We start from the raw sequence: 25,742 nt of genomic DNA on the forward strand, positions 1-25,742 counted from the left end.
ACTGACCATACACTTATATAGGTATTGCTTTTGGGGTAGTACATTCAAATTCTGCCAATAAATGACTACATCCCTACACCACCATTACATGATTTGAATAATGCTGCATGACTTGAAGTTAACTAATAAATCATTTGCAACAGAGTTATCAAAATCACCCGCAGCTCAATATATTTCAGATAAAAAAAACACAAAACGAGGAACAAAGTTGATTTGCACCACAACTGAAGTCTTCAAAAAAAACCAATAACATTCTTTATTCAAACTAAATAGTGGAAATCCATGACAATTCATTTTGAGGTACAAGTATAGTTTATATACATATATAGGCTACATAAAAACACAATGCTACAACTTGAACTGGTATGCTAGTCATAAGGGTACATAGTGGATCTACATCAGAAGGAATGAAAAGCTTAAATTACTATTCCATAAAAATATCTCTAGGACACAATTTACAAATGTAACATCTTCGCTAATTTACGTCAGAGAAGCAGGAGGATGAAAGTCATTTCTTTGCTTCCCTGCTGCTGCCCAGCCCCCTGAAACTGCCTGTCTCTCCTAAAATAACCTTAGAGACTTAAAGACTTTTGAACATTTCACAAGGCTGATGATTTGAGGCCTGCAGTATCGACGGAAAGGGAATGCATTTACTTGAACTCCATAATTACCATGCTAGTCAGGACAGAGCAAAAGGTTGGGGCACACAGTGTCACTCAGGAGAGTTGCATTTAATTAAACACTGGAAAAAGGATAATTACTACATTCAGATGTATACAGTAGTAGACCTCACCCAAGTTTCACGTTCCCCATCTGAGTTGAAAGCTCACCCAAGTAACAGGCACATCTGCAGTCGGCGCTGGACGCACAACTGCAAACCCACAATTACTGCAACCTCAGGATCACTCCCTTCTAGAGCAGAACTCAACATGGTCATTTGCAGTGATATGGACCACCTTTGGAGGAGCCAGGCAGTACTGTACGTTCCCTCTTTAACTCCAAAAAGATGTTTCAAGGTAATTTACCAAACCAGTCTACTATCTTTAGACTGTCGTGATGACTGACCTTAGGTCCCGAAGATAAATGGTTACAGAAATCAGAGTTAGCATTGCTGACACAGCTGGTCACATACTGTACCTGAGGGACAGACAAATATTAGAAAATATTTTTTAGGTGATGGGTTGTGTCCATTTTAAAACCATGGCATGAAAATTATATACATAAACAAATGTCCATTAGATTCAAACTATCGTCGAATGAAGTCACACAAGGCTGATGAAGCCTTTCAGCTTTGCTCAGATCTTATGTCGCCCGGTGACATTGCTGCGCTGCACACAGGAAGTGACTTATTTCACGACAAGAAAGATAGAGGCAACGGCAACATTGCACTGAAAACACAAAGAAGCGCCCACCAAAAGTTTCAGAAGTGAATTCTACTGCTCAAAAAAGAAACCAGTCCAGTTTGATCAAAACTTCTTACGCCCACCTGCCACTGTGCTGCCAGTGTATACACACAAACGCTACCTCAAGTCGGGTCTGTTAGTATTGCTTGACAGAGCTTGCTGTCAGACGCAGCATACAAATTATGTTACCTCATTTCTAAGACTAAACAGAGGCAGTATAATAACATCAACAAATGTTACACACACTGCAGCTTCAAAGCATGGCGTCTCTCTATAAGTTAACATTTCCTTTTTAAGCATTAGATAATTTTTGGCTGATGCATCCATTGAACTCCCTTCACATTTTGCATTCTAGTTGGTGGCAGCTTGCTACAAAGGTTTGACCTATTTCTTTTGGTGGATTACGCTGCATGCACGTCAAAACACAAATGTCACTTTAGAAAAATCAACTAATGAAAACATCAAGTTCCCTGTTCAGTTCACAACACCACCATACTATAGTAAATATTTTTACATATTTACATATAATATATACACAAGAAGTAGGACGCAGTGACGACTGTTATATTAAGTAGATTTAAGGCAAGACTAAAAAAAATGGTACATGTAAAAACTGTGCTACATCACTAAAGAGGAACCAGGTTTGTTTAGCCTGCACATGCTCAGTTTGTGACGCTAGCCTTACAGTTTAGGTCACAAAGTTAAATACTGTCTTGTAAGATCACTTGGGCTTGAGTCCTGTCTAACAGAGCACACATAACAAGGAGAGAACAACCCTTATATGAGTCGGTTCACATAAAGTTCACAACTTTACATATATTCATCTCAGAGGAGTAAATATTCTGTACAAAACAATCCTGCTCACTTTAGAAGAACCTCTTAACAGATGCCGTTCAAGGGTAGACTAAATCTGAATGATTGATGGGTATGATTCAGAAAATAAACCGACTTTAAAGAGCTTCCTCAGTGTGCCGACCAAGAAATCAGCAGTGTAAGAAAACGATTATTGTCACTCATCCGTTGTTATACTTCAATGACTGTGTCTGAATCTTACGCTAATCTCAGCTGATTTCCATTTAGTGTGTTCAGTGGGCAGCTGTCAGAGAAGCAAACAAGAGCGCACATATCTAAGCCTCACTGCAGCCTACATACAGTCTGTGTTCACATAAACAGCATCAACCAGGTAACACAGTAAAGCACAAATCCTTGGTCCTTGAATGTGATTAAGAAGCAGTGTCCAACTACAACTTTTTATCAAATAACGCTAAATAATGAAGTTGGAAGTCATGTAGCTGTACATTAATAACAGACATTTGAACTTACTTTGTACTGTAAATGTTAAATAACAGAACTTGGTAATACCGGAAGGAATTGCACTATATAACGCTAGCTCTTTCTGTACATACGTAATCAGCACACAGCACAAAGGATGAATGTGTGTCAAGAGGGTCTTGACCTCACAGTCCAGTGAAAGAGTGATTCACTTTCACGATGAGGTTTCTCATGAGGGTTGTAGAGTCTGGAATGCAAGACTGTGCTCATCTGTTGAATATTGGAGGCCAAAATAGGTTAGGTGCCATGAAAAGGGGCAGGGGGCATCCACTAGCAAAGCAATGCACCAAGCCCCAGTCAAATTTAAATCCAAACCTCCTGACCCCACGTTAGTAATCTTTGCTCAGCTGACCCTGCCTTGAAGTACCACACAAGTGGCTCAGATTTTCTTCGGCTTACGGCCCAGGTGGTAGTAGTAAGCCATGGTGACCACAAGGAAGAGCACTCGACTGAGGAGCAGCAGTATGGCAGCATTGGGCAGGATTCCAATCTCCATTAAAGTGATGGATGTCACTGAAATCATAAAGCAACAAAGCAGTAGGAAGTCAATTTTAAAGCATGAATAAATGGCAAAATGTAATACAATAATGCAAGAAAAGTCACAAGTATTTTACATTAAAAAACAACAAACGCAATAATGTTTACAAAAGAACTTAGATTAATAATTGTGTAAAAAACAACAACACAGCAATTGTGAAAAAAATGACAACATAAACAAAGTAAATACAACTTTCAGAACACCAAGTGTCAATACAAATAAAGGCAAGGGAGAAATATATCAACAGTAAGTGATCATCAACACCTTAAAACTAATTCTTAGAAGCTCAGGGAGGACAGTCCACAATCAGGGTGATGTGATGTCATCTGTTTACAGAACTATTAAAAGTTCTGTCCAGAGCCAGTGCATACATCAGGACTGGTAGAGTGTTTCAGTGTATGTTCATGAGAATGTGTGCATTGTCCTTGGAGATGAACTCCACTTATTCAACACAGGGGGGCAGTATCAACACATACATGCTTGGGCAAAATCATCTTTACTTTCAACCCCACTCAGGTCACTAGAATAGTGAATCTCTGACGGTGATATTGGAAGAGTCAGGGGGATGAAAGGTACAAACATTACAGTGAGATGATGTGTTGGACATGTGTAATTACCTAGAAACTGGACAGCAAAGTAGCACGCTTCACTAAGCAGAGTCCACTGGATGACAATCTTCTCTGCAGTATACAGCCCATTCCACATAATGAGGGCCAGGCCTGGTAAAAGGATGTGATAAAAGGGAATTAAGACACAGGGACATGGGAATGAAAAGAAATGGCATTTCAGTAAAGAGGACTCCTGCATGTTCAGCTGTGATTGCACCATAAAACTACCAAGACCACCATTTACCTTCAGCTCTTCTCAAACTACAAACTATGAAACACAGGGTAATTGGTCTACTGATTGTGCTAAACGTCATGACTCATTAATTTTGATAAAAGCCTGTGCTAAATCATTTCATTCCATGCCATTCTTTCAGATCAGTGTATTTCACACCACCCACCCACCAACCCAACACACACCAGTGAGGCTACAGGGACATGCAGGAGGGTGAGCAGAAAGGTGGGAGTGCTGATGGACTGTATCCTCTCCCTGCCAGGTTCCATCTGTGTGGCAGATGAGACTGCATCCTTCCCACGTCTACCACCATTTGTCTCATAAGACATTGACCCTTTTTTTTCTCCTAATCTCCACAGCCCTGCTGGCTTTTGTTGGCTTTATGAGATTGAAGACTGGTTCATTCATAATTACCCCAACAGTGCTCTTTCTTTTTATCTAGGTTTATCTCCCTTCCGGTAATGTAGTAATCCAAGAGAGGGCTACTTTTGATTTGTTTAGATTCTATCTTGTTCAGATAAAAACAAAACAAACAAACAATTTCCCCAGCATACTTAGCATACAGATCCCCAAAAACGATTACATTTTTGGGGATCTGTATGCTAAGCCTGTGGATTCAACCCTGGTTCTTTTTTTGCTCCCCCTGCTTTTTAGCCGATCAAGGAATGACTAGTGAGCTACCTGCCCCTCTGTCACAGGAAGTTGTTCTTCTTCACAGCCATTACAAAGCCTGTAATCACCAACTGGGTGACTGACTCACGACTTGCCTGACAGTCTTCTCTCAAGCTAAGGCAATTAAAGCAGTCAGTCACATCTACAATGCAATTGCTCCAAAACAGGGGGGCAGAAAGCACAAATGCCATAATTATCTGGCACTTTCATGACCAGTCTCCTGTTGGCTTGGCATGGACGAGCCAACAACTCAGTTTAATTCGTGACTGAATGATTTAGGTGCACAATATGAATGTAGGCGAAGATGATGCCTCCTCTCAGATGAATCCCTCCATAAGCATACACGTACATAGAGTGCAAACACTGTCATCTCCCACTGAGTTCCCTGTAAATGCGGTCTCAGATGAAGCAGAGGCGACCGGAGCTGCTGCCGTTTTGAGTATTTTCAAGAATTGGTCACTGTTTCCCATCATACCCTCACAGATATCTTTTGATGCCCAGAGTTGAATCAAGTTATTCAGGGTTATGAGGTTTTGGTAGCATGATGTGAGTTTTTCCCAAATTATCTGCATGTGTTTGAGTATAAACTCTTATAAATGCATTACTGTAAATTATCACGCGAGATCAGCAGTACACCAGATTATGTTTAGCCAGTATGTAAATAAAGATGAAAGTGCTGTGTGTCAGCATCATTGCACTGTAGTGAAGCTATGCACGAGGAAGCACAAATAGCTTCAATAATGTATGTATCTTTCCTGCTTTGTAGGAGTGAAGACTTACTGAGCAACGCTCCTCCATAAAGACGAACAGAGATGCTAGTTGTGGAGAGCTCCTCCTCAAAAACAACCTCATATAGTTGGTTGGGAAATACCAAGGCCTGTGAAGGTAAACAAGCTCTGTCATATTATTACAGCAACATTCTGTCATCCTCACACATACCCATAATAGCCCCACAACGTCACAGCATTGACAAAGTCTTCCTGTTTGTGAGTTTATGCCACTGGGCTGTACGTGTCCTGAACACTGAGGATAATGAGCTGACAAAGATGAAACTGTTCATTTAAATGTTGTTCATTACATCGCGTTAAAGGTCCAATGTGTAAAATGTAGGTCACATTATTTTCATTTGGCAGAAATGGAAGATAAAATAATTCTACTTAATTATTTACAAGTATACCATCACCTGATTGTATGAATTCATTTTTCATTTTGCAATTCACTTCATTTCATTTTCAGGCAACGTTTTTTTTTATAGTAGCCCACAATGGACAATCTAAGGCCCCCTTAAGATCTGGCATTAGAAAGAGTTCCCTGTGATCAGATAGTAATCTTGCTTCACCACATGCACGCACCACCTGCTATTAACATGTGTCTCTGGTGTACACATAAAAATCAGATTGCTATCCAATCACAATCACCAGACCCCCCCATGTCACACCCTCCTCTTCTGCAAAGTTTTCCTGTAGCAGACTATAGGATCACATCCTGTGCACTGCCATATCAACAACAGCAGCAACAATGTTAGCCACACGTGAAGTTGTGCTATTGTATCGACTGCTCTTTGCTTTGCAAAGCAGGGAAAGAAGTCAAATGGAAAACCGACAAAAGCTGATGAGACTACACAATTTTGTCGTTAGTTGTGATCTGAGATGCATCTGAGACTTGATGCATTTACACTTCTGTTCAATTTGGTCACAATGTGTCACCGACCCCCTCCCGAGGTGGTTTTCCAGATAACAATCCATTCCCAATGCGTCTCTGGTGTATTTACACCTGTACTTACAAGTGGTCAGGTGCTATCTGATTTCAATCCAATCACAGAAAATGCACTTTAATGCCAGGTGTAAAGGGGCGTCTTTGAGTTTTGATGCTAAGTGAAGGCTACATAGGTTCTCCAGCACACTTGAAAGGGAAGGGTAAGGTGAGGGACAATCAGCTGCAACTTCATCAATAAATGTTACACACTGTACCTTCAAACACACACGTTTTTTTTCAAGAATAAATAAAGACTTTAAAGTTGTGCAGTGAAATAACATCTTTTCTCTGTTGATGATTGAAGCAACACTTACCATCAGGGCCATGACTGTGAAACCCACTGCTGAGAGGAGTATCCACACCCTAATAAGAAAGACATTACATGACCTGCTGTAGTTTTCCTGCTACTGGTATTGATTGCACTCTTACCCAGTTTTCCCAGAATTTACAAGATGTTGAACTGTACCACGCACACAGTCTGCTGTGCTAACTGTGAGATGATCTCAGCAGCTGAAATCTTACCTCAGGCCGATAGGTTCTCGCACTGCAAACTTCATCTCATTTCCAAGCATCTGGCTGATCTGTAAGGTCACAAAGAACCAAAAAAAGAAAAAGGAAATGACTTAGGAGAAGGGAATGGTAATATGAATCATGTCATCTTAACAGAAATCTGCTTTTACACAGACTTTTCTACATATTAGAGAAGGAGTACATGTCTGAACCTAAATGGCAAATTAGCTGAATGGGGAAATGAGGAAAGAGCACAATGTCTGGTTAAGTCGATCTGTGAATAGAGTAGGCAATTGACTTATTGAATTGATTTGAATTGAATTGGCTTATTGAAAACCAGGAAGTGATGATGCCCAATTGCTTATTGTCAGATGTGTATAGAATTCACAGAAAATGAGCATTTACCTCTTGCCATCTGCATGCATGTAACCCTCACCTAAACTAAAATACTATTTACAGTAGGTGTGAATACAGTACATTTCACACATTCCATCTCCATGTGTGTGCTGGATATATAGAGGTGTGTTAATGATGCCAAATCCTATTTAACCAGCTACTGGAAAGCAGCACTTTAAACCACGAGGAGGGGGGAACAAAAGATGAGTGTCAAAGAAGGACCCACGAAGATGGTAATTAGAGACTCTAATAGTCAGCTCTTTAATGAATCCCTGGAGATTAAGAGGATATGCCACATGAACATTTTGCAATTAATTCCGTAAGAATAACCAACTGACTGAACGTAGTGTCAGAACAGAGTTATTTACTACAAATTAACTTAACCTTTTCAACACAAATACAACAAAACATTTTGCAACAGGATTTGCTGCTTGTTCCTGTTTTCTATCATTGTCTGTTGCCTGTTACTCTGACCTGGAGGTCACGTCTGAAGACTTTACCTAAAGCTATTGCAATAATCGAAATATGAATTTGTCCACAGCTCAAAAATCCAAAAGCCAGAAATCACTATATTAGGTAATTTATATGCTGGATTCCAAATGTACTGCTGCAGAAGTTTCAGACTTTGACACAAAGACAGGGAGTTAAACAAACGGTCACAGTCAAACCACACAAAGGACAAATAAAAAAAAAAATAAACCAGTTTTTGTGCATGAATAGACAGCGACCCACAGTGAAATTATAACTGTTGACTGGCTTTGAATAGGGCTGCAGCTGAGACTTTCATGGTATGATAAGAGAAAAGATTATGCTTTTGACACATTATATATCATGTTAACATGGTCTCTCATAATTAGTATTATCAGTAACAATAACCCTGTAGGAAGGAAACCTCAATTTTATCCCGCTGAATATGCTAGTTAACGTGTCACAGTGAAAGACAAGGTATTCATATATTTTAATTAGAGTAATAATACCAAAACACAAAGGCACTCTATTCCAAGTAAAACTCTGCAATGAAAATGCTATAGTATGGTTGTATACAGTATGTATAAAAATGTACTTCAATCAAAGTAATCAAAGTAGATACATGTCTCCTGTGATTGTTCTACTATCATACACTACATCCAAAGATGTACATTTTAATTCTGCTTTTTTTACCATTAAGTTAGTTTGTCAGTACTGGTCATAAATCAAAAACCTTTGGGTGAATTTACAAATGGCATCACTTATGTGTTCATCAGTCTCTTCATTCAAAAACCTTTCCTGTGGCACAGTCAGGCCACCACTTACATAGGATAAAACAAAACAAAACACCTGAAAACCATTAAGGCAGAAAAGATTAATATTTTTGTGGTTGGCAGTGTTTACAGGGAGCTTACTATTATTTAACTGTGAAGTTTTCACCTTGTTAAGCCCAAGAGATGTCAAAAATGATTTTAACAAAACACTAGAAGGAAAGATTTTCAGGAGGTATTGACTTGAGTGTAAGAGTGAGGATGTAAAATGGAAAGATTCCACCAATTACTGTTGACATCAGGTGGTAGCTTTCAAGCTAATTCACCAAGGTGAGCCCTGGGGCCTGCATGGACACAAGAAGCATTTTTAAAAAGAAGAATGATGAAGGCAATGAGGCACAGGTGAGGCTAGGGGAGGTGGATGAGGAGTTATTGCTTGCCACTGTAGCAGCAGATGAGCCACAACATAAGTGTGCCACTGCCTCATCAACAAACTCAGATTACTGTGAAGACGTCTGGCTTAGTGGTTCTCAAACCTCTCTCTCACAACACGTGTTTACATGAAAACCAAAGACGTGTGTGGCATAAGAGATAGACCAATGTTCGTGGATGCACTTGAGAGAAGGACAGAAAGCCAGAGAGAGCAACAAGAGCACAAGAGAGGAAGCCTCGTCCCTTCCTCTGTTAGAGGATGTAAATGAGCATACATGTTATCAGAGCATGACTTCACTGATTGCTCTGCAACAATTTAATAACATATTCAATACTAATTGGTGGACATCTGTGCATGATTGCTGTGGAGCTAAACTGGCAGCCCATATGGAATATTGAACATCGATGAATCTTCAGCCTCTGTGTGATAGAGCAGTGCTTTTGAATAGTTTGATACCAGTTGTGTGTTTAAACTAAGATTGTGCAAATTAAATATATACATAGATAAAAACTAAATAAAATAAAAAGTAGATACACACTCTTGATCTTGTCATCAACAAACTGCAAACCTTTTACACAGAATTCAATCTCGCATATGGCAGCTTGACTATTGTTTTTCTCCTCACAGCTCTACTCCAGCTGCTAAAAATAGATATAATATAACGAAAAATAGATATAATATAACGAAAAGAATGAGAACAAAGATGGCACTAATTTGGTTTATTTTAATTCCATGTTGTAAAAGCCAGCCAATACACCCGAGGGAAAGATTGTGGCGGAAGAGAGAGAATAATTTGTCTTGTGTTTAATATTCATTTTATTTTTAAATATGTGCTAAAAAGCCCAAGATTTCTGGGCTGATTTGAGCTCCCAGTTATTCAATATCTGATCATCACCTCTGCACCAAGCTGTAATCATGTGACAATGTGAATCAGCTGGCCTATGCAACAGTTTTGGTGTTTTATTTTTGACAGGAACACATTCATATGTATGACTGGCATAAGAAATTCTCAACGGCAACTGAGCATCAACTGTTGGCACAGGACTGGCTTAGAGCAGAATAGAGAGGAAGGCAAATGGGGAGAGAATGAGAAACAGGAAAAGGAAGAAATACACAATGCTGTTTGCAGAGAGAGAGATGCCTGATCACAGCTGCTAAGCCAAGGCCAGGATTTGTCACCAATTACTCATTCAGCCACATTCAGTAAACAAAGTAATTTTTTTCAGATAGAGGGAAAATACTCAGGCGAAGTCAAATCTCATTTGTCATTCAATGTCATCCGAGTATGTTGTCACAGAAAGTCACAACAAGAATAAATAATTGTCTGGGAGACAATATAATCACAAGACATTGATGCATGTATATGAATGCTTGAGCTTAAGCTGTCAGAGCCTGAATGTTGCTACATGACCTTCCCACTGAAGTAGTGCTCCAGTGTGTTAAAGAACCAGAATTAGAAATACTTTATTAACTTTATTAACATTTGCTTTCTTTACAGCTACTCCAACAAAGAGATTCACACTGGGGTGTTAAACGTATGGCCTGCGGGCCATCATAATTCAGGTTGATCATAATATGTTAAATTACATTAAATGTAAAACAAAGGGAAGATCTTGTTGTTTATAGGTTATTATGCTACTGGCCCACTCGAGTTCAAATTATGTGTATGTAACCCCTGACTCAAATGAGATCGACACCCCAGGTTATACTAGGACATATATGAGTATCATATGATATTCATATATGTCTTAGTATAAGCCAGTATACATAGATACACATATTAAAGGTACAATATACTAAGAAAATAAAAAAGAACAAAGATTATATACAATAAAATATTTACTAATATATCTACTGTGTCAATATAAGGACTGAATAAATAAGTAGTACCAATATACAGTACATAAATAGTATTAGAAAAGTAATTGAATCTAAATAAGTAGACTCTGTTACTTAATATATACATTTAGATGTTGAAATGTGTGACTAGAGTGGACATCTATATTGCACAGGGATATTATTGCACGGTAGTTATGGCACAGTAGTAGTTGCAGTCATTGTCAGAATAAGGCACAGCTGCACTAACACAGTCATAGCACTGATACAAATCCTCTCTCGCACAAAAGTAGAAAGAACAGCTTTCTTATCTCTAAGCAGTAAAGAAGCAGGAAGAGACCAGTCAGTGGACCACAGCAGCACTTCCCTCGTTTGTTTACAGGCACCACAAGGATAATGTCAAGTGTTTCCCCTGCAATTCAACTCCATGCAGCTTACTTCACTTCTAGATGCCAGCAGTCGCTTCACTAAAAATACTTGCATGTTCGCAATGCTTGAGAACAGGTACAGCTCCATTGTTCAACAGTTTAATTTCTAAAAAAAAAAGGTCCATGTTAAACAGAGGAGCCAAGTTTTCAAAACAACACAAACAATGAGTCCACATAGTGAAATCTCTTTCTCTGTCAGTCTGAGTTTGTATCCGTCTTCCACTGAATGCTCTGAGAGAGATCAAAGTGGCAGATGTCTGGGTGAAGCTCCTTGTTAAAACATTACCCGAGAAAACAAACACTCAGGAGGGCTGAGAGAGGGGGCTGACATCACACCACAGGCTATCAGCCACCACCGTATGCCTGCTCCCTTCTGTTCTGTTCAGTTATCTGCTCCCACTTGCCTGATTAATATTTCAGTGAGGAGTAGTTCAGTGCTTCTATGCTCATTCTCACCCGACCAGATTTAAAAATAAATCTGGAAAATGTTGATATGCGAGCCTTTTTGAAAGAGAACAAAAAAAACAAAAAAAACATCAGTGGCTGTCTACAGCTGTGCTGCTTGGAATGCATGACTATGAAATTAGCATTTGCATACATAAAGCAATTGTGCTTTGGTAAACACATCAATGTATACAGTCTCTGTGAATGTGCAGATGTATTTATACAAGAGATGCAAGAGGCACGGAGCCTTCCCAGAGGAGCCAGGCTGATTTCACTGGAGCTATGATACTATGTGATCTATATTCACTGAAGCATACAGGGCAAATTCACACAATGGGACACAAAGAGTGACGAACCAATTAGCAGCCCATTGTGGCTTTTGAAAGTAACCCATAGCTCTTCTCGGGGTAGAGGACTGCATCTGTGGGCGAGTTCTGATTTGCTTTCACAATGCTGCAATTTTTGTTCCCATCTGAATTGCAATACTTCAACAGGTGCTCACCTTTAAAACTAACACACAATTGCTTTGTTGTCTGTATTTGTTTCGCAAACTGAAATTGAATGGAATACATTCAAGTGCATTAATCTGACCTTTGAGCGGTGCACTTCGCCATCATCGTCCTCACCGCCAACTCCAAGGATCTTCCGACTCTTCAGGCGACTTATCAAGTCTGTCTGACTGTGCTTCTTCATCAGAGGAGGGTGAGGTTTCGACACCATGGTGCACACACCTAAAAAAAGAAGTGGAAAGAGAGTTTAGAGAATCTACACTGGCAAGCACTGTGGCCAAAATGAGATCAGGAAATGGGGAAAGAGGTGGGAAAGAAAATGGGGATATTATTAAAATTCAATGTATTTTAAGTTTTTCATTACTGTTGTGCATAACATGTGTGTTTTTCTTATGTTTTACCCCTCTCACCAAGGTAGACACTACACAGTGTTTGAAAACCTATTGTTTATCCCTTTTGAGGACTTGACTTACGCAACTTAATAACATAAAATGGATCAAATAACTAAAAAAAAACAACCAATGAAACACCAGGTTGGACAAGAAGCTGGAGCCATATGTCCTGCAGGTCAACTGAGAAGCCAACTAGGGCTGGGCAATAAATCAATTTAATGAATGAACTTGAACTAGTGCAGTACCCATTCTGTATGTGCCTGCTATTTTCTTTTCACCGATACCATTTATGATTCTTATCCAAACCACATCAGTCTGCACTGCACAACCTGGAAGTCTTTGTGAGTCACCTGCCAAGTTTGAAGCCTGTCAAGTGAACCGTTGGAACATTGAAATGTCCTTGCATTTATAGATGGATTAATGGTTTATACCGCATGGGCTTCTGCGGTTCATAATGGAGCAGAACTGTAGCATCAGCATTACCTCAGTGAGAGAGACCAACAAGGTGGCAGCAAGCAGTGAAAAGGTTGTTCCTAAAAAAGCCTCAAGCAAACCACCACGCAGTGCTAATGCTTAGGATGCATCTCCCAAGTGTCCATTTGTTGTCCAGATGTTGCCAAAATGCGTCACAGCACCACAACGTGGGCTGTTCTAATTGTCACGAATCATCGGCTTATGGTTGATATTTGCCAGTCCGCAAATTATTCATCTGATGTACACTTCAAATAATTCAACAGTGAATATATAATACACATTCATATCAATTAAGAAAAGACGGCCACCTTAAAGTTTACACAGACAAAAGTGCCAATGTCTCCACAGTGTGGAAGCAAACCTAATCGAGCTTAAGCGAACAGGACTCCTTTCTGAAGGTGTCATCCTACACATGAAACTATAATTTTCCATCATGGCGTAAGAGGTTGGCACATCAACACTTACACACACTGGATTGCGCTACACCATCTTGGCAGCTTAAGAAGCCATCTGATGCCATCATTTTAAGCCATATTAAGTCCCTGGATGTTTGGTTTTCTATAAGAACACCACAAATGTGCAGTTAAAGGAGGGGAACAGACAGAAAACAGTTAGTCTTCCAGTACACACAATTTGATTTATAATTAACAAATTCTTATTTTAGATTTCATTTAAAATTGTAATTATCAGTTCATATGAGTAATTCATTTAGAATATAATATTTATAGTTTGTGCCTTGGTCAGTGGCAAGCAAGAGAAAACCAATGAAAATCCAAATGCAGTAACTTTAATGAGGTTATATGGTTGTATTTATTATATATTGATTGATTTTTTTTTTTTATTATTATTTTTTTTTAATAATTAGTCGATCCACAGTTTACTTGCTCTACCGTGCAATTTCTCCAACAGATAAATGAATGAATGAATTACTGAGTAAACTTGCTGGTTTCCACACTGATTTTATAGTCCTACACCTCTTTCGGGACTTTTAGAGGGACAGCATACATCTTGAAAAATAAAATTGCATAATTTAACCCGATTAAGCATATAGGTTTTATAGTATATCAATACTATCAATAAATGGGCCACAAAAGGATAACAAGTTCTTTCAATTCAACATTCATTTTTACAAACCAAACAACGTTTTGTGCCTACAATTATATGAACAATGTCTTCCGTTTTCTTTAAAAGGCTCAGAGAGGGAACTAATCTCTTTACCTGTCCTGCATTTTCCTTTCCTAAACGGCTCCACCTCAATAACCCTTTCTGTGACAATCACCAACATCCATTACTGAATGCACTGGTAAACTGCACATTTCTGTCATTCCAGAATACTTGCATGTTTCTGCCTTTCCCTACCTTCCCTATCAGTAATTCCGATGCAGTTGCCTAGCAACTGACAATGGACTGCTCGCATCTTCATTATTGAAAGCAAAATACCTTTCATGATTGAAACCACCTTTGATAATGAGGTCTCTGTTGTGAGCTGCTGCTACTTTGTCGATCTTCTAAATGCTCCAATAAGTGGCATTTTAGGATACATTAAGAGACTTTGATCGGTTTCAGTCAACTGGATTAGAGACACATTTCGCAAATGAGTATCATCTTGTTAGAATGTGACTTTAAGACTGGGGTATACTCATCCTCAGGCTGAATTCAGATTCTCTAGGATCAGTCAATTTTGAGCATATCAGAGTAAAACGCGGAAGGTTTTACTGAACATAGACACAAACGTTAGTGCATTTCTTCTCAAAAGTATTAATCACCTGGTTCTTTGTTTAAAGGCATAGCAAAAGTAATGTTTTCATGTGCCAAATACAAGGATTTCATATAAACACACCAACATATTCACATATTATAGCAGGCATTTGTTGAGGTTGAGTAAGTCATGTAGTGAGAGCGGCTTGCAAAGTCATGACATGTCTGACTAGTTATATTTGTGGTTTCATCTTTGGCTCTTTTTCAGACAAACCAACTCTTCAGAATATTACTTTGTCAAATTCAAGCAGCTCAACTGCACTCTAAACAATTGCCTTCTAAATGAGGTTTCTGCATCTAAATTCACTGAAGATTGAGTTTCTTCATTGTGAACGTATCCTCACAAAAAAAAAATTGTATTTACAAAATGTTTTTGTTTCTCTTGGAAAGTGATATTTTGCATCAAAGTCCATCTCTGTGATGACACAAAACACTTCACTCGATGAACAACACAGACATATACAGCTGGAAATGATCAACATTTTTTCAAGTTGTGATGTTGTCATGGGAATCTGTTTGCTGTTCTATATGTATGAACGGCCTTGTGGGTCAGATCAAACTGTCTCATGGGCTACATTGAGCCCAGAGGCAAAATGCCTGCACTCCTGCCATACGAGGTCTTGATATTTAGATTTCAAATGTGAATACAGAGTAAGGATAATGTGTTGTCTACTGCTAATGTTACATTTGTGCAACATACATACAGGAGACCAAGATCAGACTGCAAATGTAGTATGTAAACTTGTGAAAACAGGGGATAATAAATGGAGAGCTGTTATAAGGAGCAGGTAAATTGAAACACAAGAACAATTTTTGGCAGGTGAGATTAAAATTCCAACACAGATAGAGCAGATGAAAACGTCGTCTAACAAGGGTGGCTAAGAAAGGTTATAGCAAATGTCAGGTCACCCTTTCATGTGCAGATGATGAAGATAATTTGAATATTGCACTCAACTATATGGCGATCTCAATTTTATTTCAATAAAATCAGTTGGCCCTACTCCATAGGGTAGTACCCTAGTGTAGTTAAACAAGAGCAATTATTGAACCACTGCTCTATGTACGAGGAAAGTATTCCACAGAGAGAGAAAAAAACATCAATGCAACCATGCAACAACACAAAATGCTCAATATTCTAAGCTATAACACAGCTTTAAAAGCCTCAAAAGCAGAAAACAAAATCTTTACATCTCTACATATACTGGCCTCTAAGATAAACGATTTTCCTTAAGACATACAGTAGATACCAGTTGTGCCTAAAGAGTCTGAACGGATGAGGCAACAGAGCCCGTAAACACAACAACATTCCTGACACTTTCCACACAACACATAGGTCAGTGTACATGGATTATGGAATGATAGTTGGGCATCAGTGATAATACAAGTAACAAACAATACTTTACTTTCCACAGGTTTTGTAAAAGAACATGTGCTGTGGAAATGAAGTTGCTAAACATAGGAAAAAAGATACATCTGTTTGGTGACAAATTTTTATATGTATATATAAATATATGTATATATATATATATATATATATATATACACATATACATATATACATATATACACACATACATATATATATATATATATATATATATATATATATATATATATATATATATATATATACACACACACACACACACACACGTACGTATGTAGATAAATTCATCAAATTTAAGAACAAAGCAGTGCGTGGGTGTAGAGAATCAACTGTGAACAAAATGCGTTACTCAAAATAAGAAGGCGGCTTTACAGCACGCTCATCTCCTCTGCTTTTTCCATAAATAGCATAAGACCAATAGTCTCCAAGTCTCTCTGCCACCATGTTTGACGCTCTGGTTGATGTGGATTATGAAGACAACACATCCTTTACCCCACGACCTCTAGAAAGAAGTACGGCCAGTTAATCCTGAATGAAATGTCAGGCTCTTGTAAAGTCATGTTCAACGGTCATGTTGGCTTTTGAATGCGCTGAGTGTTATCATCCACCTGCACCGACAGAACAGCCAACCATCAGCGGAGGAATGTGGTCACAGATGTGTGCATTTTCAGAGGACAGTCGCATTAAAAGCATGATGCGATACGCTCGTGTGAATGTGATCTGTATAATCAGAATTTGATTACAACTGATTTTCACTGTCGCTTGTAAATTTAGGAGGAGATTTTGAATTTACTACATAACAGGACAAAAGGAGCACACAAAACCAAGGTAGTCAGAGCATTGCTGTGGCCATCAACAGCAGACATCGAAAACAACTCACACTGCTGACAAACTAACAGTGTCCACAACACAAGAATATTCTGCAGGTGCGAGACATGCGAGGAAAGACGAATGGCTATTTTTTTCTGTCCGTTTCTGTTGCTCGACACATTGAAAGGCACTTTGTGAGGGAGTCTTTTAACAGCAATTCTTGGGAAAGATGAAGCTATAAAGCAGTTTATTTCTACACTGCACACAGGCAAATCCAATCTGCCATGTTCTATTAGAACAAGATCAGGAGTTGTTGACACTTGTTGGAGTCAATATTTCCTTACAATGCTAAGGAGGTGCTTCTTTGTGTCAGAGATGCTACAGATTAAAGCCACCCCCTTTTCCTCTGAGGATGACGCTTTAAACCAGGGAAAAGATGTGTTGATGTGATGTTTCTTCTTTTTTTTTCCACTTCATAGTGGTGGTTCAGTGAAAAAATGTGAAAAACCTTTGCAGGACTGCAGATGCACAGCTTCATACTTAAAGTCCTGGCATTTAGCTTGAGTACAGAGGCATTTTAAAAATTCATGCCAATTTTTAAATGCAAACTATGTCACACAGCAGCTGCTCTGCAGCGAGCACACAGCAGACAAGCTCCTTGTGTAAACAACTGAGGTGTATGAGACACAGCAGATCAGTGATACAGCTGTCAAGCACTGCACACACATCGAGAGTGGAAGACTTGAGTGTTATTTAAAGGGAAACTAATTGACAGAAATACTTTGGGTGACGAAATGCATATGTGTGGTACTGCAAATCTTTGACAACATTATTTGCGGGACAGTATATACAGTATACACACAGGACACAAATATCAGCAAAGACAACATCTTCTAGACATGACATACATTTGATCCAGTGTCAATTCATTTTGGATTTAATGCATCTTCATCTGCTGTTTCCAAACTCCAAATATCTACTTTCTAAGACCTGTCCATATTCCCTCACCTGCACATCACACATGCACACTCACCCAGGAGAGAGGTCTGGATGAAAGGGCAAGTATGTATGATATACGAGTTCTTTCTTTTTGTGTCTGGAAGATAGAGGGATGGAGGGAGGCAGAGAGCCATGGAAGAGAATGAGAGAGGAGAATGAAGTGTCATTTACTCTTTGTTCACAAATATAGTCATCCATCCCACAAAAACAAGTTGCAATACATCAAGTAAATGTCAGACACCAACCGTGTCTTCCATTTACTGTAGAGTTTTGTAATGTTTTGTTATATACTGTAAATCAACTTTGCGATTTTTCTGCAGCTTTTACTGAACCCCATATTAAAATATGAAGACTTCATTGCCAGAACAACAAAACCTGTAAAGAAATGCTTGTGGGAAGCTTTTAGCGTAGAAGAATTAGGAAAATTCGATGAAGACTGCAAGGTATATGACCTTATTATAGCTTCAGAGTCATTACATGTCCAACCAAGCATTGCTATGAGCAGCTGAATGACTCAGTGCGGTATGCACAAGGTGGGCTGATCCTGCCACCACTTGAGTTTGTGCATCATGGTATGTTAAGATTTCCTGTGACAGGTCTTCCTTTTTATTATTCCACCCACAAGAGCAGACAAGATAAAATAAATTAAACCCATAAACTTAAAGGGAAATTGGAAACTCTCCAGTTTGAAAAGTGGAGCCCAGTAAGACAGAGATATCTGTCACGTGGTTGCAAAAAAAGAACTCTGTTTGAATGTCTAAAGACCAAGGAAAAATGTGCCTCCTCCTCAGTTGATTTATAATGTCAGTAAACATTTCCCTGAGAAGTTATTGGTCTTCTTAATCACTAGTTGATCACATTATGTCCACATTAACAGGAAAATAGACAAAGTATGACACTAGAGTGGACACCAGTGAGATTGACATCTGGTATCATACAACAGATGTCTGCTTTGGGTAAAGTCTGTAAATTTCCTCTTTTAAAAACACACCAATCAAAACAGTGAATCTTGAGGGTTCACAACAGGAGTTTGTTTTCACCAAAAGACTACGTCCATTTTTATACACAGTACGGATGTATGATTACTATACATCACAAGGAAATGTAGCCTCAAATGTAGAATCAATGTACTTCTGACACAACCAGAACAAGAAATGTGGGAATTAGTTAAAGTCAGGGTTAGGCTTAGTCCACTTAAATTGGCAGTATAGTGTTATTACAGTCAAACACTGTAATGGATGATGAAATCATCTAGTTGTAATTGATGTCAGATATCCTGTGGCTAAAATTTCTATAATCAACGGATCAAAACTAATATAATAAATAATATCCTAACACTATATATTCCCATCCTGACTGCTGCTGCTGGCCCTAATGCTATGATAATAACAAATGAGGTTCAGTTGTGGTAAAAGGTCACAGAAAACGGATGAATACAGAAGGCAGCGATGGTCACAGCTGGCAGTAAACAACAGGCAATGGAGACAGCAGTGAATTCCTGTCTTGAGTCAGAACAGGCCACTAATACATGCTCTGGAAATTGTATTCTATACAACACAGAGACGATCTGTACATGTGGACCATCTGTGGAGAACTGCTCCTCAGTTACCATCAATGGATTACTGTATCGAGACAAACAGATTAAATCATCTGGGGACCGTTCACATGGAATGAACTCATATTAATGATTCCTATGATGTGGAGTCTCCCTGTCTAATATTCGGTTATTGCATAACACTGAAGCGAGGGAAATTTACACTTATGTTGGCTGAATTACTTCACAGTGATTATGTGAACATGTGAGAGTGGTGACCACTGGGGAGTCACAATTAAAGCCAAGAACACCAGTAATCATAAATACAGAGATGTTACGACTATATCCATTAAGGCAAGGATTTCAATAATGGAAATATGTTTTAAAACAATCAAAACCAAATGGTATGGTATATGAAGTCAAAATGCATTTGTCTGAACAATTTTTGCATGCTTCATCCACTGCACTCAACTGTAAGAATAGTGGTTAATGATAGGGTTGACAAGACAGCAGTCCAGCTGCGTCTCTGATGACTCCCTGTGGGTTCTTCATTATAATGAAGGCAGGCCATCAATTCTCCCCTTGCATTAACACTACTTCTCCTCTATATATCAAGTACAAGGAGGAAAACAGCATAATGGAATACATCATTTTGTATTTTTCACACATACGCAAGTAAATACTGTACATTCTGGACTTGAAAATACTATACATTTAATAATGCACAACACTTTCTGATCTTTCTGACTGAGCTAGAATGTATTTCCGCCTGCATGGCTGCAAAATGCAAACTGTAAACTTTTCGAAACACAGATATACAATAAGAAGTTAGCATCATAAAATAGCCATACTGGATCACTCTCAGGGGCAGTACAATTAAAATGAAAGACGGGTGTTGTGAATAAAGAATTAAAATGTATGCTGTCAATATGCAATATGACTTGGCACTGCTTAGCAGTTTTTATGGAAAATACACAAGCACAATGTATACTTGAATGGTGTGTCAGACACACAGGTGGATAATTATAACTGTTATAAAACTGCTATATGCTCATATGGGGCAAAGAACCTCAGTGGGGGTGGGGCGCTGTAGTGGTAAAAAGTAATTGCCAAGGAGCATCAGTGTGGTTTTTTTTAATGTCTGGAGTCATCTTGACATCGCAGGCTCACTGTGAAGCCAACTCAGAAATAGCAAAGTAGTGTTGAGGTAGAGCAGAGCTGACAGTTAATGCACAGACACGGTGAGGAGATGAAGGAACTCCTCCAAGGAGCTAAACTATCGATGTTCAGCAGGGATCCAGCACACATCGAGATTGAGAGATGTGACCGAGGACCTGCCTTCAAAACATGCACTCCAACGAAGCCAGATCCGCTACACAGCCAACTAGTAATTATTACTACTTACATAATTATTAGGGCTATTGTGCATTTGCTCATCTCTGCAATGACATGTAATTATGGTGTCACTATGACTCAAAGAAATGAGATAAGAACAATCACTCAGGAGGGCAGGTCACAAGCAGATTCTCAGTTTCATTATTATTAATGGAACAAAATATCTGCCAAATCTAAAAAAAGCTATGAACATCTATTATTATGAAACTGCAAAGCAATACTACACACTATGTGTAGTATTTTATGGTTATTTGTCACATAACACATATATATACACAATACACTGCTTGCAATACCTAAATATATTTGAGTGATATTAGTATTAGTTGCAGAGTTAATAATGAAACTTAATTAGTAATTAGCTGCAGAAATTATTAGACCAGCGAAGTGTGGGTCATGGCGGTACTGCAGGCGGGCCGTGAAAGGTCAGTCAGTCATCATCTACCGCTTTTATCCTCAACCAGAGGGTCGCGGGGGGTGCCGTGCCAATCTCAGCTACATCGGGCGATAGGCGGGGTACACCCTGGACAGTTCGCCAGTCCATCGCAGGGCCACACAGATAGAGACAAACAACCATTCACTCTCACACTCACTCCAATTTAGAGTGTCCAATTTACCTATCCCCACATTGCATGTTTTTGGACTGTGGGAGGAAGCCGGAGAACCCGGAGAGAACCCACGCACACACAGGGAGAACATGCAAACTCCATGCAGAAAGGCCCTTGTTCCAACCGGGGCTCGAACCCGGGTCTTCTCGCTGCAAGGCGAGAGTGCTAACCACTACACCACCGTGTGGCCCGCCGTGAAAGGTCATTAAATATAAATGTTTTTAATTTCCACTTTTGTAATTAAGTTTCATATTGCGGGAAAATATGTACAATATATTTTAAGTGTAAGTATCCAGTGTCAGTCACACTTGGAGAGTGAGCACTTTGTTGTGAAGCTAAACCCTTAAAATAATAGATGGTAATCCGGCTATAATAACCACGAGAATGTGTTGAAAGATATGCAAGTTCAGAAATGAAGTGGACTGATTATTTATCTGCACTGAACCTTTGTATTCCAATGTTCACAAAAAACAATAATATATATGGGAATTACTGATCCTAGTCTTGTGTTGATCAGAGTCATAATTTACGGTTTGAGAGGGCCTCAGAGGATTTTCAGATTACAAAGTGGGCACTGGCACACTTAAGTTTGGGAATGGCTGCATTAGTGAAGTGTATCAAATCACAACATTAGTGAAGTGTATCAAATCACAACATACCAAATCACAACATACTTTATCTCAAGGAATTTAGACTGACCTAACAATATTAACATGCAGAATGTTTCACGATAAGTCAAAAGAAACTAAGACATTGATATTTTGGAGTCAACGTTTGAAATACCAGATGTCAAATCCTGTTTGCCGGTGGTAACTGTTAGCAAAGACCAATTATATGATGCAATGAGGCAGGCTTTCATGACGCACAACAAACAGTAGTTAGTAGATAATAGTCTGCACACACACTATTTTCACCCAGTTCAGTGGAGAAGAAACACAATTATAATAGAAGGGTTCTGTTGCTGCACTTTGTGGATTAAGGTGACTTGCACTGCTGGAGTTGTGGTTTTTCACTTGTGGGAAATAATTAGATGCATCTCTTACGGATTTTAAAAATACATACATACATACATACATACATACATACATGCATACAGACAGACACCAAATATTGATAAATATGAACTTGAACTGTAAGAGATATGTGTATCGCTGCATAAAAGGAGGCTTGCAACTGGTAATGATCAGTATTAGTGACAGTTCTGTTTTTTCCCTCCTGAAGAGAAATATTTTTTTTAACTGGAGTTACAGCTCAGCAGTACATCTCTGTTGAGAACAAAGCAGTTTCTCCCAGACTAATTTAACATGTTGACTTAAGGAATATAACAGTCAAGAGGCCAAATATCTGTTTTGTAAGCCCACTGTGACCTCGAACTTTGACCAACGAAACAGTTATTAGTCTGTGAGTGAGTGAGAACTTTTGTTCCAAATAAGAGGGAATCTCTGGAGGCGTTATCATGGAGTTTGATGATCATAAATGAAAAAGAACACAAATCAATAAATCTAGGAATCCATTTTTTTCCCTTTAAACAGCCATCAAATGCAGACTATGGCTTGGTGGTATGCCATATAATTTTAAACTATAGACTGTAATGGTATATGTTATCTAGTATATTCTTAAAATGTTAATATAATTGATTCCCAAATAGGTAAATGTGCCTGCCTTGCTGCGACTATATGACTGTAACAGCATAGAATATGCCAACAATTAGATGTTACCTGCTGTGTTACTTTTTATGTCTGTAATAATAAGACAGACAATAAGAAAGAAGGATTTTGATATTGTGTTATATTTCCACACATTGCATGTCATAGTATATCAGAGGTCTGTTAAGTAGGAAACACAATCTTTAGACTGAAGTTCCCAACTTTTCACATTTCAAGTTCTGATTAGCTTAAGAAAAAACAAAAAACAAAAAACATTGCAGCAAATAATCAAATATTCTAACATTTTGTAGGCAAAACTGATCTTCTGCGATAGATTTGTGGAGTCGCAGAACACTGTCATCATTATCGTATGTTGTACAGCCACAAATGTAGGTGACATCATGGTGTTCCTGTTTTCTAACCAACCATGAAGTCTATGCCATCTTTCCAATTTTCCTATCGACAGTCTTCTGCTTCTCAGATCTCAAAAGGGAGCATGATGATCTGCAATTACTTAAAGTAGAGCAGACATGCTTTCATGTAACTAGGGAAAACCACAAGGCTGGGAACATTTTCTTTCGTCCCATCTCAGTGAGTAAGTGTTACAGCAACTGAAACTGCTTTCCGTCTCCTCACCTCCTGCAGCCCCGAGCACTTATGGAGCAGAAATGCAATCTCTCTGATATTTTGAAGTCATACCATACTGAAGTACTTCTGTATGTCATTAGCAGTAACATAAATACCAGCTCACAACAAATACAACTGTATAAATGAATAATAAGATACCATAACATCATTATTTAAAGCCTTCAACTTCGATACTCCTTCCCGAGGAGTGCTAAGGAGCTACCAGGTTTGCGAGGCAGCCCCCGCTGAGTGATGAATGAGGACCACTAATTTGAAAGGATCAATCTGCACCATCTGAATGTGAAAATAATTGCTCAGTGAAGGTCAAAAACAGATCCATAAAATATCCATCATGTTGCCAATTACATATTTTGACATTAAATATTTGATTTTTATCCATTGCAGTGTCACCCCGTCTCATCAACACGGACAGGAGAGATCGTCATATAATCCTATGCTAATCATTACAGGAATTACTTTAGTAATGGATGCACACACACACACTCTGGGTTTGGTTCACAGAGCAATAAACACACTTCTGTTGCCTACAAAGTTCAAAGGAGCCAACAAGAGGATTTCACAGTACCATACCCTGACATCAACATTACCGTGTGCAGGTGCACATCAGCTTTTGAATATTGGCCCAGATGCACACAAGTACACCATCTTCCATTTTGCTGACAGTTCTTTTGCCAGATGGCCAATGTGAAAAAAGAATTGCTCCGTTTACGCCTTACACTGCAAAATATCAGGACAAACAGAACAGCAAATACCACAGCTGTGCCATCTCTTTTTAATACTACGAGCTACACAAGATAGTCATGACTTAAAGCTGGGTCAAGTAACCATCTCAGATAGTGTCATAGAGTGTGTGTCCTCTGCTTTAGAGTCAATGAGGTCAAAAATATAAGGCAGTAACCTCAACAACAAAAAAATGACTGCATATATGATTGCATATTCGTCTGCTTGAGAGCCCTTCTTATCATCCGACCAGTCTGATTTCGAGTGATGAGACTCCACTCCTGTGTGATGTGACTGCTCTGCTGTTACATGGGGCTAACTAATGAGATCATTTTCAGTGCTATTGCTATGTGAAAAAGAACCAAAGGGTTTTATGGTTGTAAAAAAGAAAAACAGTATGTGCCCCAACAATGTAAATCACCTTCAATACCAACTACCCTGCAACCCTAATAATTACTTCATGGGTTGATTACACATCCTGAAATTATATGTAATGTCTTAGGTTTATGTTTTTGTTTTAAATTTAGGTATAACCATGTTCCTTAACTTTATCTGCCATAATGTTTTTGATCCTGAGACTAATTAAACCTTTTTCTTGCAAGACATTTAGACTTTAGTAAAGTATCACTAAAGTATCAAGAATAGATCTTGATAGTGTCTTTTCCACCTACCCTTCTGTCTAAAACAAGAGACATCATCACAGCAGACTGACAATACTTCTGTTATCCTGCTCTGATCCAATGACAGAAACACTTGAATCAATGCCCTTTATCAGTAAGCAGAGCACCTTCCACAAACAGTGCAATACACACAGGTGCATACTTATTATTCAAAATTGGATTCTGCATCCATCAGTCCCCCACACTGCAGACAGACTGCAAATGGTAAAGGTACTGAAACACTGAATATTACAACCACACTATAAACAAAACCTTCTTCTAGACTCCACGGAGAATATTTAAAAACATTCATTGTCATTCATAAAAAAATTGTTTTAATTACAGCAGCTATGCAGCTATGTAGTCTACTGTGTATGC

At 38.7% G+C, this 25,742-nt stretch overlaps 1 protein-coding gene across 2 annotated transcripts in view; it reads right to left on the reverse strand.

The window, feature by feature from the left end:
• Positions 1 to 230: 230 nt before the first annotated feature.
• Positions 231 to 25,742, reverse strand: part of LOC122776171 (tumor protein p53-inducible protein 11-like) — a 34,617-nt gene continuing 9,105 nt past the window's right edge. For both annotated transcript variants that reach the window (XM_044036568.1, XM_044036567.1), the window contains exons 3-8: positions 12,417 to 12,556; positions 7,063 to 7,121; positions 6,855 to 6,903; positions 5,566 to 5,662; positions 3,891 to 3,992; positions 231 to 3,248 (exon numbers count right to left, since the gene is read on the reverse strand). In XM_044036568.1, the coding sequence (XP_043892503.1) occupies positions 3,115 to 3,248; positions 3,891 to 3,992; positions 5,566 to 5,662; positions 6,855 to 6,903; positions 7,063 to 7,121; positions 12,417 to 12,545 (570 nt within the window). In that variant the 5' untranslated portion in view covers positions 12,546 to 12,556 and the 3' untranslated portion in view covers positions 231 to 3,114. The remainder of the gene's footprint in view (positions 3,249 to 3,890; positions 3,993 to 5,565; positions 5,663 to 6,854; positions 6,904 to 7,062; positions 7,122 to 12,416; positions 12,557 to 25,742) is intronic.

Source organism: Solea senegalensis, linkage group LG10, assembly GCF_019176455.1.
Source record: "Solea senegalensis isolate Sse05_10M linkage group LG10, IFAPA_SoseM_1, whole genome shotgun sequence".
Classification (NCBI taxonomy): Eukaryota; Metazoa; Chordata; class Actinopteri; order Pleuronectiformes; family Soleidae; genus Solea; species Solea senegalensis.